This window comes from Mycena indigotica (assembly GCF_014461135.1).
Source record: "Mycena indigotica strain 171206Taipei chromosome Unknown Mind.scaff0013, whole genome shotgun sequence".
Classification (NCBI taxonomy): Eukaryota; Fungi; Basidiomycota; class Agaricomycetes; order Agaricales; family Mycenaceae; genus Mycena; species Mycena indigotica.
Window position 1 is genome coordinate 1243224 of NW_023503012.1, and position 18392 is coordinate 1261615.

The following is an 18392-nucleotide window of genomic DNA, read 5'->3' on the forward strand; positions in this document are numbered from 1 at the left end:
CATACTCTGATTGGTCTCTATATATCCTTAGAGGATGAATTGAGGTGAACATTCCAAGACAGGTTGCATGCAGAACTGGTTTACTGAATAATGGGGTCTATAGACTAAGTACTGGACATTGAGATGCATGTATGGGGGTGTTTGGATGTGTACTAGGACCCTATACTGTAATTAGTTGTGGTTCTGGTATGTGTCATCAGAGGTAGCTGAAGACAGGGTAGGTACCCATAAAGAAAAAGAGAGTGTCTTCGCTATTACAACTACTCAGAAAATAATTTTAAGTATAATACAATACTTAAACTCAGGATTGTAAATACCTTCAAATCAACCTGTTCAGCACTTGAATCAACCTTATAGCTATCCTGGATCTCTCACAGTACCATTATCAGTATTATCTATCCCAAGAATGATAGGTCTATCCTGGGTTATCTAGCACCAAGTGTCTCCAGGAATGGGCTGACCCTAACACTTGCTGTGTGATCACCAATTGGTAGGACTATAGGAGACCATCCTCTAGACCTATATCAAGTTGGATCACAAGGTTCCATGCAGTAGGTCCAAAGATATCAGGCACCTTCCCAGCTTTATCCGCCCTAACCAGCAAGAGATCCATAGTTATCTTTAGCAGTTGATAGAGATCAAATACCCCTGATGAGTGGTTTCAGGGCATTTTTAGGGTGATGTTGACTTCAGACTGAAGATGGACATACTAGAGCCTTGATTTGAGATCTCTAGATATATAGATCATCTACCTCATCATGTCGGAGTACCAAATATTTCCTTTACTATGACTGAATAGTCACTACAATGATCATATGATATTATAATATATATTCCCATCCAGTAGTTATCAAGATAGAGGCTCATCAGTTAGACATCAGCTGATAATTAACATAGGTTACTTCATGGAAGTTGTTTATATGGTCAAATTATGCAACTTTGATTTTGTGACGATCTGTGACATTCTCTGATAATTTCCATTTTAGGCACTTTGTCATGCCTATTACTCAATATTACAGTTATCACAATAGTTTGATTTTGTGACATATGTGACTCCCAGTCACTCTTTAGTGACTTCTCCGGAAAATTTGCTTCTTGGGGTGGATGTCACTTATGTCACACAGAGTGACAAACGTGACAGATGCGCGATTTTGTCACACTTGGACTGAGACCCAGATACCAGGAGAATTATAGCAGCTATAGCAGCATAGGATCCTATCTGATTGTAGACTACTTAAAAATGAAATATATGCAAAGACCTAATCATTAGTAGAAGTTCAGCCCCTGTACAGGCCACTAACTGTACACTTTGTTATGTCACAAGTGTGACATACTTCCCAAAAAGGAAATTTTTGCAGTTAAAGAGCAGAATGATCTGAGAATGTCACAGATCGTCACAAAATCAAAGTTGTGCCTTTTGACTATACACACTGTAAAATGGTATTTTTCAGTGTAACTGAAAATGATGCTTTTTATTGTGGTTTCAGATAGTCCTGAAATTGGAACTGAAAACTGTAAGGGCAACCCCGGAGGCCTGAGATCAAGGTCTAGCAGGGGAGGATCCAAAGCGTGAACATTGGTAAGCGAATACAAATGAAGCTGACCTAGCAGGGGAGGATCCAAAGAGAAGAAACTCTGAGGGTCCGCCTGCTAGGTAGCTGACTATATACTGCTTGTCCGTAGCTGCCGCTGTCGGGCACAGAAGGCTTGGGCGGCGTCGCAGGCGAGGTCCCAGGGCGACCGTCGGGAGGGCGTTGACGGATTGGTGATTGTGCGGGCGAGATGGAGGGCCGGACTGGAGTCGGAACCGGAATCGAACCGGAATCGGGCGCGTCTCCGGGCCGAAAGGGAGGTTCCCCTGATATCACCCCTCCCTTTGAATGCGGCGTCTTGACGCATAGACCGGAACGGAATCGAGTCGAAGGTCGCAGAGGCGATGTGTCGTGGCTTGCCAGGGTACTTACGATAGAACTCCGCAATTTTCTCCGGGGCAAAGACGCGGTCGAAGCGGACCCACTGGTCGTGCGATGCGTCGTAGCCTTTCCATCTGACGAAGTAGTTCAGCCGTTTATACCTCACCCTTGTGTCCAAGATTTCCTCTACTTCCCACTCCGGGACTCCGTCCTCGAGGTCCGGAGGGGGCTGGTCGTAGCCGGGGCGTCCGTCGAAGGGGTCGTCCTGGGCGAGCTCGAGCTTGACGACGGGGAAGACCGGGTGGAGCTTCGAGTAGCGCGGAGGGAGGTCAAGCTTATAGGCACCTTTGCTGATCTCCGCGACTATCTTGAACGGTCCGAGGCGGCGATGGGAGAACTTTTCCGAGGGGCGAGTCGTCCTGATGTCAGAGGCATCCAGCCAAACACGGTCGCCAACCTTAAACTCCGGGGACGGAGTGCGTCTCCGGTCGTAGTAGCGCTTGTACTCCTCTTTGGCCTTAGTGAGCGCGGCCTTGGCTTCAGCAACACCAGTGGCGATCCGGTCGCAGAACTCGTTCACCGACTCCATGGCGGAACGGACTCCGGGTTCGAAGCCCATGCGCGGGAGCCGTCCCGTGTCCGTCATGAAGGGGACCTGCTGCGTGGAGGAGTGAACATGGTTGTTGTAGGCGAACTCCGCGGCCGGAATCAGCTCATCCCAGTCGTCCTGCTGGTAGTTGGTGAAGATCCGCAAGTACTGCTCCAACTCCTGGTTGACGCGCTCTGTCTGACCGTCTGTCTGCGGGTGATACGCGGTAGACGTGGCAGGCTTGATGCCGATTAGACGCCAAAGTTCTCGGGTGAAGTCCGCGATGAACTGCGAGCCGCGGTCGGAGACGTACTTCTCCGGAGTCCCATGGTGCCGCCAGACGTTCCGGTAGTAAAGGCGGGCTGCCCCTACTGCATCGACCGTCGTATGACACTCCGAAAAGTGGGCGCGCTTTCCGAGGGTGTCAACGACGACCATGATCGCGTCGTACCCATGGGCTTCGGGAAGCTCTACGATGAAGTCAACGGAGACGGTATGCCAGCGTTCCGGGGGCGTTTCCGTGGGGTGCAACTCTCCGTGGGGCAGTCTCCGGAGTGCCTTGGTGCGACAGCACAAGTCACAGGTCGCAACATACCGGCCGATATGGCGAGACATCTGAGGCCACCAGTAGTTCCGGGAGACCAACTCCAAGGTCTTGAAACGACCTGCATGTCCGGCGACTCGGGTGTCATGGCAGAGCTCGATGATGCATCTCCGGAGGTCCTTGTCCTTTGGTACAACAATCTTTCCTCGGAAATGGAGAAGACCGCCGGAGACGGCCCACTCGTCAGACCGTGAGGAGCGGGGGCCTCGAGCTTGACCTTGAACCTTAAGAAGTTGCCGGGCCGCTAGTGCGACGGGCTCCTCCAGGTCAGGCTCACCGGAGAGGGCATCATGGATGTCGCGGAGGAGTTCAGAGCCGGGACCGGAAACGGAAACGCCCTCGAGTGCGCGGACGTGGAAGAGTTCAGGCCGCAGAAGGACGATATTGGAGTTGTCGGAATCGACTCCGTGGTCGGGTCTCCGGGAGAGGGCATCAGGTCGACCCATGTCGCGGCCAGGTTTGTGGTGCAGCGTGAAATCAAACCGGGAGAGGTACAGGGACCACCGGGCCTGTCTCCGGTTGAGGTGCTGCGTCTTCCTGAAGTACTCCAAATTCTTATGGTCAGTCCAAATCTCGACAGGATGCGCGGCGCCCTCAAGGAAGTGTCTATACTCCTCGAGTGCACGGATGATCGCGAGCATCTCCTTGTCGTGGATTTCGTAGTTGCGCTGGACATCATTTAAGCTTTTGGAATAGAATGCTACAGGGTGCCACTTCCCGTCCGGGGCGGATTGTGAAAGAACCGCCCCCGTTGCATAATCAGAGCTGTCCGCCTCTAGTCGGAAAGACCGTGCGTCGTCCGGAATCGCCAGGACCGGTTCCGAGGTGACCGCGTCCTTGATTGCTTGGAACGCGGAGGCCTCCGCATCGCCCCAAGTCCACTGCTGGTCCTTCTTGGTGAGCACGAAAAGAGGGCGCGCAAGGGTCGAGAAGTCCCGAATGAACCTGCGGTAGAAGTTAGCGAACCCAAGGAACTGCTGAATGTCCTTCTTGTTTTCCGGAGTCGGCCAAGCGGAGATGCCTGCGACCTTGACGGGGTCCATTTCGACGTGGTTGTGGGAGATGATGACTCCGAGGTACTCGATTGACGATTTTTCAAAGTCGCACTTCTCCGCTCGAAGGTACAACTTGTGCTCTCGGAGTCGCCGCAAGACCTCCTGAACAATCTGCCGGTGTTTCCGGAGGTCGGAATGGGCGATCAGGATGTCGTCAAGGTAGATCATGACATCTCCGGAGAGGATGAGGTCCTGGAAAATGTCATTCATCATCGTTTGGAACGTCGCGGGAGAGTTTGTCAGGCCAAAATACATCACCAAGGGCCCGAACAGGCCTCGGTTAGTCCGGAAAGCTGCTTTCCACTCGTCACCTTCCTTGATCCGGACGTTGTTGAAGCCCCAACGGACGTCGAGTTTGGTGAAGTAACGGGCGCCTTTGAGCCGGTTGATGAGGTCGTTGATCAGCGGAAGGGGGTACCGGTTTTTGACAGTCATCGCGTTGAGAGCACGGTAGTCCTGGACGAAGCGGAGTCCGCCATCCTTCTTCTTGACGAAGAAGACCGGAGACGCCATCGGAGACTTGGAGGGGCGAATCCGGCCCGTCGAAAGCCCTTCCTCGATGAACGCGTCGAGCTCGCGTTGCTCGAGGGGCGAGATGGGGTACACCTTGCAGTTGGTGGGCTTAGCGTCGGGGACAAGCTCAATGGCGTGGTCCCAGGCTCTCCGTTCGAGCCTTAGGCGGAGTTTTTTGACAAATGGCACTAGCTATTGCTAGCAGAGCGGTTGTCAAATTTTCTAGCTATAGCTAGTAGGCTGAAACTGTTACTTCTGTGACAGGCTTCTTAATAGTTTATTTAATTACTATTGATCATTTTAGGGAGTTATCATTGATGGGATCAGTAGTAGGTGGACAAAGTGATCCATGTGGAACCATATTTGATTGCCATCAATGATTTGGCTCACTACATCAAGTTACATCATTTCAGTCCAAATTGGGACAAAGCCTTATTCACTTCATACCGGATCATCGGCCTGAAGAAAAGGAGTTAGCAGTATCATATATATATTATATTAATTATATTATCAATATATATATCAAATTGGATCATTATTACCACTTTAAGTGTGACCATTTGTCAAATATCACTAGCTATTGCTAGCTTAGCTATAGCTGGCATCTTTGACAACTGTCCCGCTAGCTATAGCTAGGCACTTGTCAAATAACTACAGCTACGGGTGTCCGTTCTGGTAGCGTATTGAAGGACTCCTTGTTGAAGACGTCCTGGAACTCCTTAGCCCAGTCCGGGATCTCGGAGGGCGGTGGGGTGGAGTTCCTGGCAAAGGCTTCGGCCAGACGCTGTGAGACGGTGCTACCTGCGCGTATCTCCTCTGAGGGACGGAACGAGGTGTAGAAGATGCGGTCACCATCTTCGAGCTGGTCATCTTCGTCATCCGAGTCCGAGTCCGGTGTCAGATCAGGCAGGTCAGAATCGAGACCGGAATTGGAATCATCTCCGTCCTCAGGGCCAGAGAGGTCCATAGTGCAAACCGAGGGGAACGGGCCGGAGCGGAGACGCTTCTGGAGCAACTGGAGTCACCGCAGCTCAGTCCGTTCGACACGCTCCTCCTCGCGGCAGGTCGAGCAATTGCGGGGACACGTGTCATCTTGACCTCCTTGGTTTCCCAATTGATCTCTGGGTTGTGTTTCCGCAACCAGGAGTACCCCAGGATGAGGTCTTGCTTGCCAAGATGGGTGACGGCCAGTTGAACTCGTTCGGCATGGCCTCTGTAGCGCAGGACCAAGTCCGCGATCTGTTTGATGGAGCCGGCATCATTAGGGGTGCCGTCGACATTGAAGACCGGGATCGGCTGATCAAGAGTGCGGACCGGAATGCCATTCCGAGCGACATAGTTCGTGTCAATGAAGTCGGAGGTGGCACCACAGTCGACAAGCCCAGAGAGCGAGAGCTTCAACGCACTGGTGGTGGACTCAAGCTCCAACGGGAGGTGGAGGGAGTCCGCCCCAGGGGCAGCGGCAACAGTGTACTGCTTGGGCAGTTTCTTCTCCCAGGCAGTGAGGCGGCGAAGGACGATGACCGGAGTCGCGGGCGGAGTCGGAGGCGGAGTCGAGGTGGGGGCAGGAGAGGGTGTGTCTTTCGTTTCGGGCTCATTGTAGGGCAAGGAACTGCATTCATCATACAAAGAGGCAAAACGATTTATAGACGCGAACGAGGGCACACCAGTCACTCGTCACGGGGGACAAAATCCTCTCCGGCCATCGACTCCGCTACCGTCTCCGGCAGGGCAGCTGTGTCCGTGTAGCGGGCGATCAACTCCGCTAACATCTCGTCACCGAGTTGTTGGATCACCTCGTCAAGGATGTCCATCAAGCGGACATCGGCGGGGAGGGGGCAATCCCGGGCAAGATGGTTTGGGTCGCCGCACCTGAAGCAGGCGCGACGAGGGGCACCCCGAGCCCTGGTGCGGTCCAACTCCATAGGGACGGGAGCTGCAGGCGCCGGAGCGGGGGCGCGGGCCGCGGGTGGCACGACTGGAGCCACCGGGCGGAAAGGGGCCGGAGCCGGGATGCGGTTGACCGGAAACGGAGTCCGAATCAAACCGCCAGGCGTCTTGGGGGCGGCTGACTTGATCAGCTTGGCCCGGACCAGGGCCTCGTATTGACGGAAGGCCCGGGTGCGCCAGCTAAGGTAATCCCGGAGGTCCAGGGGGTCGTTCGAGGACGTGATTCCGTTGTTGATCAAGGGATCAAGTCCGTGGCGGAACTTGGTCACCTTGACCAACGCGTCTTCGAATCCGGCGAGGTCCATCAGGTCCTCGAAGTCGTCGGTGTACTGGTAGACATCCTTTGTGCCCATGTGATAGGCGGAAGTCTCCAGCTTGGAGAGAGCGTGGCCTGAGATCAAGGTCCTAGCAGGGGAGGATCCAAAGCGTGAACATTGGTAAGCGAATACAAATGAAGCTGACCTAGCAGGGGAGGATCCAAAGAGAAGAAACTCTAAGGGTCCGCCTGCTAGGGAGCTGACTATATACTGCTTGTCCGTAGCTGCCGCTGTCGGGCACAGAAGGCTTGGGCGGCGTCGCAGGCGAGGTCCCAGGGCGACCGTCGGGAGGGCGTTGACGGATCGGTGATTGTGCGGGCGAGATGGAGGGCCGGACCGGAGTCGGAACCGGAGTCGGACCGGAATCGGGCGCGTCTCCGGGCCGAAGGGGAGGTTCCCCTGACACCTACCAGTGATCATGTGGGATGCTGTAGATGGGGTATAACTAGTGGGAAATCTGTTCTCCACCAGGTCCTTATATACACTTAATACTACATAGATCATATGTCCCCAATCGCCATATGTGCTCACTTGTCACATGAATATCTCTATGTGCTAACATATTGGAACAAGATTTTCCAAGCAGAAATTTAGAAAAGGTTTAGTTTACTGATTGATTCATGGGCCTGACAGAGATGATAAAAACTTGGAATACTGAAATGAGTCCTCTAATACAGAAAATGTCAGACTTCTCAATGAGTTTTTTGGCCTAGAAACTTTCTAGTAATCCAATATTTTTTTCAACCTGGATTTTAAAGACAGAAAATATTATTTTAATTTAATTGTCACAGTGTCTCTCATGAAGGGGTCTGGTTGCATGGACGAGTGAACATAATTGTTATAGGCGAAATCCGGCAGCATAAGTCAAACTGTGAAAAAGTCTTGGATTCTGAGAAAGTGGCAGGCACTTGCTCAAAATAGGACAGTATTAGTAGTCTGCACTATGTGGGACTCGAACCCACGGCCTTGTTTTCATCGAGCACGTTTGGTTATGTCATCACACCCTCCTCTCCTTCGCTCTTCCATGTCGCGTTCAACTCCTCTCAAACTCCTGGACCTACCGCCTGAAATCATTCACAGCTGCCTGCTTCTTTTGTCTCTTAACGACCTAGCACACTGTCTACACACAGGCAACCGCCACCTCACACAAATCATGTCGACCTCCCTCGACATTCGTTATCGCGTCGAGCAAGAATTCGCCGGCGTTGAAGAGAATCCGGATTTCCCGGGCTTTGCTCTACTCCCTCTTGATGCGCGGCTGCAGGCACTTCGCGAGAGAGAGCGCCGCTGGCGGGAATTCGCTCCTGTGGCGCGATACTCAATCGAATATCCTCCATTCTCTGGGGTGGCTCGTCTGTGCAGGAAAGATTGTGCGCTGTGGCTCTTTACTGTGGGTGATGACGACGACCATTTTCTGGTGCTGTCTCACACACTCTTCGCTGTGGATCTGGCGCTCGGCGCCCAGCCCGCCCAATGGCGGACCGTTTTTACGGGATCAACCTTCATCGAATTTATATCACTGCAAGAGCACGACTTACTTGTTATCGTTGCAATGTAAACCATCGTGGCCTGTTTTTCTCACTGACTAAGTCTTGTTAGAACACCTTGTGACGACCACAACTCGCGGGTATCGATGGACGCTCTCATTCTAACGCTTTCCAGCAGCACACCCCATCCTCTTGCGGCGGAGCCTAAAATTCACTTGGGTATTAGAAAGGCACTAGATTTTCCCACCCTGAACGTTGATATCGACGTTGCTGGGGATCTCCTCGTGATTTCCACTGTGAAATGGTTCGGAAGACCGCTCGATCACGATTCATTGCGTGTGTTTGATTGGAAACGGGGTGTCCTCATACCGGTATACCCTTTTGTTTCAAAAACTTACTTGCCTGTGTTCATTTCCTTCAGACACAACCAAACCCCAGTCACGGTCCGCGTCTTGCATTTCTGTCTTCACAACACCTGATAGCTCCGAACACCCTTGACAACTCCCTGGACGTTCTTTGCTTCGGAGCATCGGAGACACCGGATGTATGCGTCCAGCCATACAAACTGATGCTCCCCTCGCTCGTCCCTTCTCATCGGATCTCACGTTGGACTACCGAGCTCTATACTTATCCAAACCCACGCCGTGGCCGCATCGAAGTATTACCAAAAGATATCGATGGCGATTGCATGTTTTCAGCGGCGCGCTTTCCCTGCAGCTCCGGAAACATCGCACATTTTCTTCGCATTCAACACTTCATACGGCGGCTATGGTGCCGCCGGCACGAAGCACCATGTACTCGCGATTCGCCCGGCACCCTTGATTCAAATTATTGGTGCATGTACCGCCGGCGGCAACCGCACGATCGCATGGGCGGATTGGGGCCCAAGATGTGCTGGCTGGCTGGATGCTGCTCGGCAAACAACCACTTGTTTGGCCAGCTGCGGCGCGCGCGGGGTCCGTTACGCGCCGGACATTGGCTTGCGAGACCTCGACGGACCACCACAAAGCCCTTCTCGCCTGCAGTTGCTTGACTTTGGCGAGCGGGCGGTGGCCGCCGCACGGAGAAAGCAGAAGTCTAATCAGTTCATCGACCAGGACTCGGAGTTGAAACCTCCTGTCATTGTCGAACCCAGTGCACTCATATTCGGGGAACCTGCGCCGGATAGCAGCGATCTGGCGCCTTTCGCAGAACCTGTCCGCTCGGAAGTGGCCTACGTTCAAATAACCTCGAAGGAGCGGTATGAGTTTGAAGACGTAGTCTTGACGGATGAATGTATTATAGGTCGGAAGGTAAGCTGGCATTATCATAGTTCAGTCGTTCCACAACCGGGCAGCAGAATCTGGACTCTGAGCAGGGGAGGGAAACACTCGACGTGCTATTTTTCGGGTAGATAGGGCATCAATTCGGCGGTCAGCAAAAAACAATTTCTTCACAAGGCTTCAAGTTTAGCGACGATGCCGCCGGCCCAGAGTAACTTAAATGCTAAACTTATTCACGAAAAGAAGCCCGGGCCCACTTGAACAAAGTTGTGAATCATGATGACGATTGCTCAGGAATATTATTACATGCTGAGACTATTACTAGGAGTACACTGGCAATGTATTCGTACGCGCTGCTGAATGGAAAAGAATCTAATAATTAGGGCTCCAACCATTTCCATTTGTAAATATTTACAAATGGTAATAAACATTTAAACACCCATTTATTTGTGAACATGGGCAAACATAAATTAAATACAAATAAATAGTTCAAATGGTTTTCACTCCAAACACACCCAAATCGATCTCAATAGTGTGGTTTAAGTATCTTTGAACCTTAGAAACATTTACACTCATTTTAGAACCAACATTCCATCACTACGAAGTTTATATTACAACTCCTCCTTAGCACTGAGCTGCATTTGATCTTTGATAATTTGGTGATATAATCAATAGGAAATATACTTTGCATTGAAAGGGACTATTGCAGCTTGAATGAACATATTTCTCATTGGTAGATGCATATAGGACATGAAAATTGACATGATATATGGCAAAATTTGTAAACAGACAGCTCAATTTTACTTGATGGGAAGAAACCATTTACAAATAGTTTTAAACATTTATTACTGTTTGTATTTGTGTTTCTATTTTATTTGAAAATTTCACAAACAGAAATAAAATAGTTGGAGCCCTACTAATAATCGAGACCGCGTGCGCGGGCGGTCTGCTGCGGCCTTGCACACCCAGCAGAAGTCATCGACGGCATCGACGTCCCGGTCTATTTGCACGCCAAAGTTCTGTACCCACAAACGTCAGTCGGGCACGTTATGAAAGATTGACCCACCTTGATGCATCGGGTGTGGTTTGCACAGGGCCGGCGGTGGCGCTGGGAGTTTTCGCAGTCGCGGCGATCGCAGTCTACGATGGCAACAACGAGGTGGCGCTGGAAGTGCTGTGGATGGCATAAGCAGAGAGCGAGAGATCTTTGCAAGAGCACGCACGCCCGCAGCGGGTCCAGCGGGTTCCTTCACTGAGGGCAGGGTTAGTAACATTCAACAGTTAGATTAGGCTCATACGCGATGCGGCGGCACATATTTGAAGTGAGTGGAGTGTTTGGATGTTATAGGTTTTGGTTTTCGTGGTTGGGAGGAAGGGGCAAGAGGAACACTCTGAAGTTGTGTACCTTCCCAGTCGGTGCAGCACGAGCTTATAAGTATATCCAACCACCAACGACCGTCGTCAAAGCGCAATGCTCGGCTAGCGAGGGACGCAAGGGGGGTTCAAGATTCGAAACATGGATATAGGGTCGGAAAGTTTTTTTCCGACCCTCTGGGGACCCCCCCCCCCTCCCCCTCCTGCCTTATATAGTAATATATTCTCACGATCAGCGTCATGTGACCACTGATGCGATCAAAAAAGTGGGATAAAAAATTCAATCTTTGTGAAACTTTTTTTTGTGCAAAAATTCTATACATGTGTATGTATATATGTGTAGGTATGCATATACCTGGAGTAGTGATGGCCAGGTTCGGTTCGGGTTTTCGGTTCGAACCCGAACTTAACCGGACCGAACCGAGGTTTGGTGTTCGCGTTCGGCCAAAGGCCTTTCCGAACTGAACCGGAGCTCGGGTTCAGCCGGGTTCGGGCTTTTTTGGCCTAAAAAGGCTGGTTCGGGGCCGGTTTGAACCGGGGTTCGGCGTTCAGGTTCGCTGAATCCGGGTTTTGAACCGAACCGGCAGTCCGGGGTTTGGCCAAACTGGGCCAAGAACCGGACCGAACCGGACTTGGCCATCACTAACCTGGAGCCTTCAGACACACATGGCAGGCCATATCAACTCTTCAACATGTTCACCTCTCATTAATTACCTGATGATGGGCCTATGACAGAGTGGCCTATCCAAGCTTATGGGCCTGAAAGTATGTAGATATAAGTATGAGAGTTGTGAACTATAGAAATTAGAGTGTATACATTATATTTTCAGTGTCTTTACACTCATATAAGGCCCAAATCTTTCATATACAAAAAGTTTTTTTTACCCCCCGGGGACCCCCCCCCCTCCCCCCTACCCCATGTGCCTGATAAGGATCTTGAACCCCCCTTGGAGGGACGGATTGTCGGGAAGACGGCGAAAGTCAAAGCACACAAGCGAAAACGAGTCATAACTCCCGTCCGCTCTTTGTTTGTGCGGCCACATCATGATCGGCATTGCACTGTCGTCACTGTCAGTTGCCGTACACAGACTCGGAACGAGAGCCCGACGGGCCGACGGCCGACCGCACAAACGACGGTAAAAATAAGTAGGATTGGTAATATTCCCCACGAATATTAACCCTCGTTTACATTCGTTGCCTCCACCTCCTCAAACGTTAACCCCACACCCAGTTTCTGACGCTCGGAATGGTCCAGTTCCCCACACGATCCCGCAGGCACCCGTTTTGCGAGGTAAACCGTGCCGTTGGACCCAGTAATACCACTCGCATGTTGTAACGTTAGTGCGACATAATTGATGTTGTAACGTTAGTGCGACATAATTGTGGCCATTATGGTCGACTACGTCCAGAACTTCTATTCCATGGCCTGTCGCCGGTGGAACCGTGCCCATATATGACTCATGAGGTGGTGAGCTCAAAGGAGCGGAGAGTGGGGCGGGCTATGCCCGTGGCACTGAAGGAGGCTCGATCGAAGGGGCTGACTTCGGGGGTGCGGAGGCCGAGAAAGCGGCCGCTCGCTGCAAGTGCTGAGTTGGCAAGGGAGAAGGAGCCGGAGATATTCTCCCAGGAGAGACGGTCGCCGGCGTATAGGTCGAGGGTGAGGCTCCCGAGGGAGCCGGTACTGTTTTCACAGAGAGATTTGGGCTGGTTCCGGGCGGCGACGAGTGTGTATCTGCCGAGAAGGTTCTCCAGGGGATATGGGAGGGACAAAGCGGGCTGTTGTGAATGAGGGAGGCTTATGACAAAGGGGACACTGGTAAAACGCACCAGCCATGAGACTACTCTGTTCGTTGCGGCATCCCAGTGTTTGGGCAAGTCCTTTAACGTCGCATTCTCGTAGTCGTAGTTGCGCGGCATGGTGGAGAAGGCGAAGGGTGGGGGCTCCAGCAATGGAGTCCCAGACCATATATAGCGTGAAAGCCGAGCCTGGCAGCCGTATTGCAGTGAGCGCGGCGTCATCAAGGCACCTTGAGGGACGAACTAGGCATATGAATGACTTGATGTATAGAGATGGGCATATATGGCGCTTCATATACCGCACTGGTATGTGTTACTAGGAGATGAAGGTCGGGCTGCGCGAACGCCGAAAGTTTTTGGCGCAAACTACTAGCGGAGCCTAAAATTGCGCCATTGCGACCGGGCATAGACTTGACGGCAACGGAGACGACGCCAACCTGGGGCATCTTCATGACAAGCACTATGAAGCTCGATTCAACCCCGAAGGCACCAACATGCTCATCGACGTCGCTGGCTGGGGAAAAAGGTGATGGCTGAGTCAGTGCTGAGTCATCAGATCCTCCCACGTCCGTCGGCACTTGTCCTCCCGCCATGACCGACAACTTTCCTCGACTTCCGCCAGAACTCGAGCGTGCGATATTTGAGCTAGTGGCCGAGGTCTATCCCAGGACAAGATCCTCCCTCGTTTGTGTCGCTGCTCGAGTGCGCACCTGGTAATCATGTTCTTATTGTCAGAAATCCTTACTTATACTGAAACACTTATAAGGATTGAGCCGTGGCTCTACAGAACCCTGATTCTTCGCGATAAGCTCACATCCGAGCGTCTCCTGCACCTCCCACTCCAAACCGGCCGACTTCTTCAGGCATTCCGTGCAGCGAATCATCATTGGACGGAAAGCATATCGACCAGCAGACATCTTGGCCCGGGACATACCAGATGCGACTACAGGCAGTTAAACAGATGTGACACTTCCCTTTGGATATCCATTCAGATGCAACATTTACCTTCAGATGTGACACACGGGCACAGATGCAACAGTCTGGTCCAAAAACAGATGCAACAGTAGAAACACGAATATTTTGTTTTAAGTCATATTTGTTAGTATTTGTTAGTGTTGGTTAGTGTTGGTTAGGGTTCAGTTAGGGTTCAGTTAGGGTTCAGTTAGGGTTCGGTTAGGGTTCGGTTAGGGTTCGGTTAGGGTTCGGTTAGTTAGGGTTAGGATAAGGGAAAGGTACGTCTATATATACTGTTGGGGGAAATACTGAGTTAATGTTGTAACTATTTGTTAGGGTTTGGTTAGGGGTTTGGTTAGTTAGGGTTAGGATAAGGGAAAGGTACATCTATATATGCTATTGGGGGAAATGCTGAGTTAATGTTGTAACTATTTGTTAGGGTTTGGTTAGGGTTGGTTAGGGTTATTTTTTGTCAGAGGAATATTAACTACCAGTGTGATACAATCAATTGATTGCTGTTATGGTGTCGCATCTGGGCCATCAAAAATAGACACACCCGCAGGCATGGAACAGACGTGACACCTGTCACCTCTGTTTTCCTGCCTGTTGTCGCATCTGTATAATCCTCATCTTGGCCCTTGCCCCGGATACAACACACATTGCCATCGGTACCACGGTCGACTTTGGTCCCATCTTTGCCGCATTCGGCCGACTACGCCATGTGCACACTGTGAGCATGGACTCGACAACGATGTCCCTGGCCAACATGGCGGACCCAGTACTGCCCGTCTGGGCCACCCTCACGCATCTTGAGCTCGTCAACCGCTGGCCTTTCCAAAACCCGAATATATTCGCCTTCGTCGTCGCTCTCCCCGCGTTAACGCATCTAGCACTCTCCAGCGACCAAGACTGGACCGCGACGCAGCGGCTTCTGGACAGTTGTCTTGAGGAATCAGAGATGACGCTTCGGGCATTTGTAATATTGTGCGATTCTGAGGTGTCCGGGGAGCTTCTCGCGCGAGATGTGGTGCCATTGTTCCTCGACAACCCCCCGCGTTGTCGTTTGCCAGCGCAACACATGGGACGAATGCGCGCGGGAGGGGCCCAACTTTTGGGTGTCTGCAGACACTTTTCTCAAGAGAAAGCAGAATGGCGAGGTAGACGGTGAGTCAATACACCTGCGTAGTAACTCATTCTTATTCTTGCTGCAAAGCCACTGCTTTTCTCGTCCGCCGACCCAAATATCCTAGGAAGAATAAAGGGGCTGTGCCGCGCTCCCAGCAACACCGACCAAAGCTTTCCGCTCGATCATGAACCTATGTGGCTTGAGCCTTTCTACAACGCTTGGGACATTCGTCTTTGCCACAGGCTATGAACATGCCCACCGATGAGTTTCGGTATGGACGCTTGGAACTTTGGTCCACCGCCTATAAAAGCAGCATAGAGCGAATTCCTTCAATACCATCTCACAGTCTGTCCTCTCCCTCACCAATACTCAACCTCTTCGTCGCTTTCTTTCCACAATGTGCCGCCAAATAACGTGAGTTTGACTGCAGGTCTTTCACATTTCTCATCATTTTATCCAGAGAAGGAACTCGTTGGATGCGTTGTGGTGTATGTTTCCTTCTTTCATGCTCGAACTAACAGCTAAAGGCGAACCTATAGCATTACCAAGTCCACACAGTCGTCATGGTCGTCGACTGCCACAGCTACGCCTGCGAGAAGTCTCGCCTGCATCGCTATGGCTGCACCGACTCTACGTGTACCAAGTAGAGATGGCGAGGTTCGGTTCGGTTCAGGTTCAGGCCATTTTTTGGCGAACCCCGAACCTAAACTTCGGTTCAGGTTCAGCTTTGGGCTGAACTCCGAACTGAACTTTAGGTTCAGGTTCAACGCGGTTCGGTTCAGGTTCAGAACGCGTTCGAACTCCGAACTTGACACACGCAAACCTATATATAGTTGGTACCTACAGAACAATGGCAGACAACTACAACAACCACGAGGGATGTAGCGGACGATGACGAAGCCGGCGGCAAAGGCGCAGGGAGCGGGATAACAGCACCGGCGCGGGGTCATCGGCCAGGCCGGTGTTGAGCCCGGGCCCAAGCCAGAGCACGCACCTGCTTCCCCCACGCACCTGGTCCCTCCACCAGCTCCTTCGGCGCCGGTGCGACGCCCAGCCCGCCCCAGCCCCAACGTGCCGCTGCTCGCCTCCCCCGCGGGCCCTCCCTCCTTCCTGCTGGCACCGCGGTCAGCGGGACAATCCTCGGCGTGCTCGGGGCCGCCTGGGCCGTGCTGCTCCTGCCCTGCGTGTGCATCTACCGCGCGCTCCTGGGCCGCGCGGCGCACTCGTAGGGTACCGGTCCCACTGGTGTAGGCGGTGATGGCGGGAGTCAAGAGACAGCTGGCGCTGATACCCCATCCAAATCAGGAATATCGGCCATCTAATCTGATTGATGGGGCGGTCCGGTGCCTCCGGCGTTCGGCGTTCGAACGTGTTCGGACCAGGTTCAAGCAAAACCACCACCGGCCGAACACTGAACTGAACTTCAGGTTCAGGTTCAGCCTTGCGCTGAACTTTGAACCTGAACGCGCGTTCAGTTCGGTCCGGTTCAGGTTCGAACCGGAAGGCCGAACCGGACGCCGCCATCGCTAGTACCAAGGTAGGCCTCGCATCTAGATTTCGTTGCCCTTCTGATATAACTTCTTCACCAGAACTTTGGCCCTAATCTCGAGCGGGACAACGACCGCCTCAAAGAGTTTTGCCGCGAGTGTCGCGCTGCCCGGGGCCAAGCGCCTAGCCGACTTCGCTATATGACCAGCACGAACCATGCTCGTTGGGGCATTGTAACTACTATCATGTATACTTGATGCTATACAACCGTCAACAAGATAGATGGCATCTCTCTACTAGGACCAGGCTGCTCAGTCAATGTGATGGATGACGACCTTGTGCTTTCCGTTTTGCGTCCTCTGATCCTGTTATCAATCTAATATCCAGTGGCAGGAGGAGTGACGAGAATAGTGGGACTGGGACTCGTCAAATGGGACTGAGTCCCACGTTGATGGGCCCAGTCCCACTTTGATGGGGCGAGTCCCATTGCCACGGCGCCAAGAGCGCGTAGCCGAGCATGAGAAAAGCAATCAGAATCGGTAATCAATCAAAAAAACATAAAAGAAGCGCCGCGCAGCGGGCCTCCGTGGCGAGCGGCAGCCCGCGGCAGCGTGGGGGTCCGGGGCGAAGCCCTGGTCGGGGTCCGGGGTGGGAAACCCCGGCCGTCGCGGCCGGCGCCGCCACCCTGTCAAAAGTTCACATGTTTACCAAGTAAAATAGGACAAAAGACACCGGAAAGAGATGTCACGCTCCGCGCAGCGGGCCTAGCGGCGAGCGGAAGCCCCCGGCAGGGTGGGTCCAGGGCGACGCCCTTGGTCGGGGTCCGGGGTGGAAAACCCCCGGCCGGCGCCGCAACCCAGTTGATGCGACCCATGTCGATCCATCAACTAGGGTGATTTGTCGTAACCGAGTCCCACTCCGGGGCTTCGGGAATGGGACTGGGACCAGGAAAAGTGGGACTCGAGTCCCATTGTCCCAGTCCCAGTCCCATTACTCTCGTATATACTCCAGTGGCAGAGTGATCAATTAAATCAGCATCCAGCTCACTTATCTGAGGGAATATCCGGATTCTTTTCACATTTCACATCTAAAACTTGGTTTTGCAAATGATATGAGTTTCTGTTTGCGGAAATTACACCACCAAAAATCTTTCAATCAGTCTGAAAATTTGAGGATCTATTGAGAATATGGAAGGGTGTAGGTTCCCCAAAGCACAAATTGATTGGATCAATAATTGCTTGTTAATACACAAATTACCTATTACTTATGGTGATGATGAGTATAATAGCCATTTTTTTTTCACTTATCTCTGATATATTGGGTATATTTTGCTGCTGAACCTGGCAGATCTAGTCTTATATTTTGTAACATATTTGCCATATTTATTTGCTACAGATTATGGTTATAAAATGGTCTGTTGAAGTCACAATACAGAACTGTCATTTTGTGACGATTTGTGACATTCTCTGATGACTGCACTGTCCAATAGCAAAAATTTGGAAATTTGTCATATATATTGCAGTATATAATCACATCACATAGTGGGTGACTTTCTGTAAGATTAGAAAATATGTTTCTGAATAAAATCTGTATTTTGCCAAGATGCCGGGCCTCCCATCAGGACCCCGAATCGGAGATCTGTCGTTCAAGGCCAACAAAGGCCTTGAATAGACTGAAATCTGAACGAGGGTTTACCCCCCCACGTTCAGACCTCCCATCACCCGAATAAACCGGATTGGGATGACACATTGACAGCTCCGCGTCAACTCCGACTCCTCCTCTGGCATGGTAATGGTGTTTGTGGTGACATTTGTCCCTATTTGGTATCTCCCAAAAGAGACATGCCTAATTAGGCATCTCCCAAAACGGATAGGCCCAATTAGGCATGTCCCAAAAGAGACAGGCCCAATTTGGAAGTGACCCCGGGAGTTGGTCCCAATCAATAATTGATGGGCCTATAAAT

At 51.7% G+C, this 18392-nt stretch overlaps 2 protein-coding genes across 2 annotated transcripts; one reads left to right on the top strand and one right to left on the bottom strand.

Moving 5' to 3' along the window:
- Positions 1–7965: 7965 nt before the first annotated feature.
- Positions 7966–9821, top strand: MIND_01273500 (uncharacterized protein; the record flags this gene model as incomplete). The annotated part of the gene is made up of 5 exons (XM_037369212.1): positions 7966–8495; positions 8541–8799; positions 8850–8972; positions 9127–9720; positions 9765–9821. 5 exons carry the CDS (start codon positions 7966–7968, stop codon positions 9819–9821), a joined length of 1563 nt encoding a protein of 520 aa, XP_037214418.1.
- Positions 9822–12522: 2701 nt separating this feature from the next.
- On the bottom strand, positions 12523–12981 carry MIND_01273700 (uncharacterized protein; the record flags this gene model as incomplete). The annotated part of the gene is made up of 2 exons (XM_037369213.1): positions 12523–12840; positions 12892–12981. 2 exons carry the CDS (start codon positions 12979–12981, stop codon positions 12523–12525), a joined length of 408 nt encoding a protein of 135 aa, XP_037214419.1.
- Between the last annotated feature and the right edge of the window lie 5411 nt (positions 12982–18392).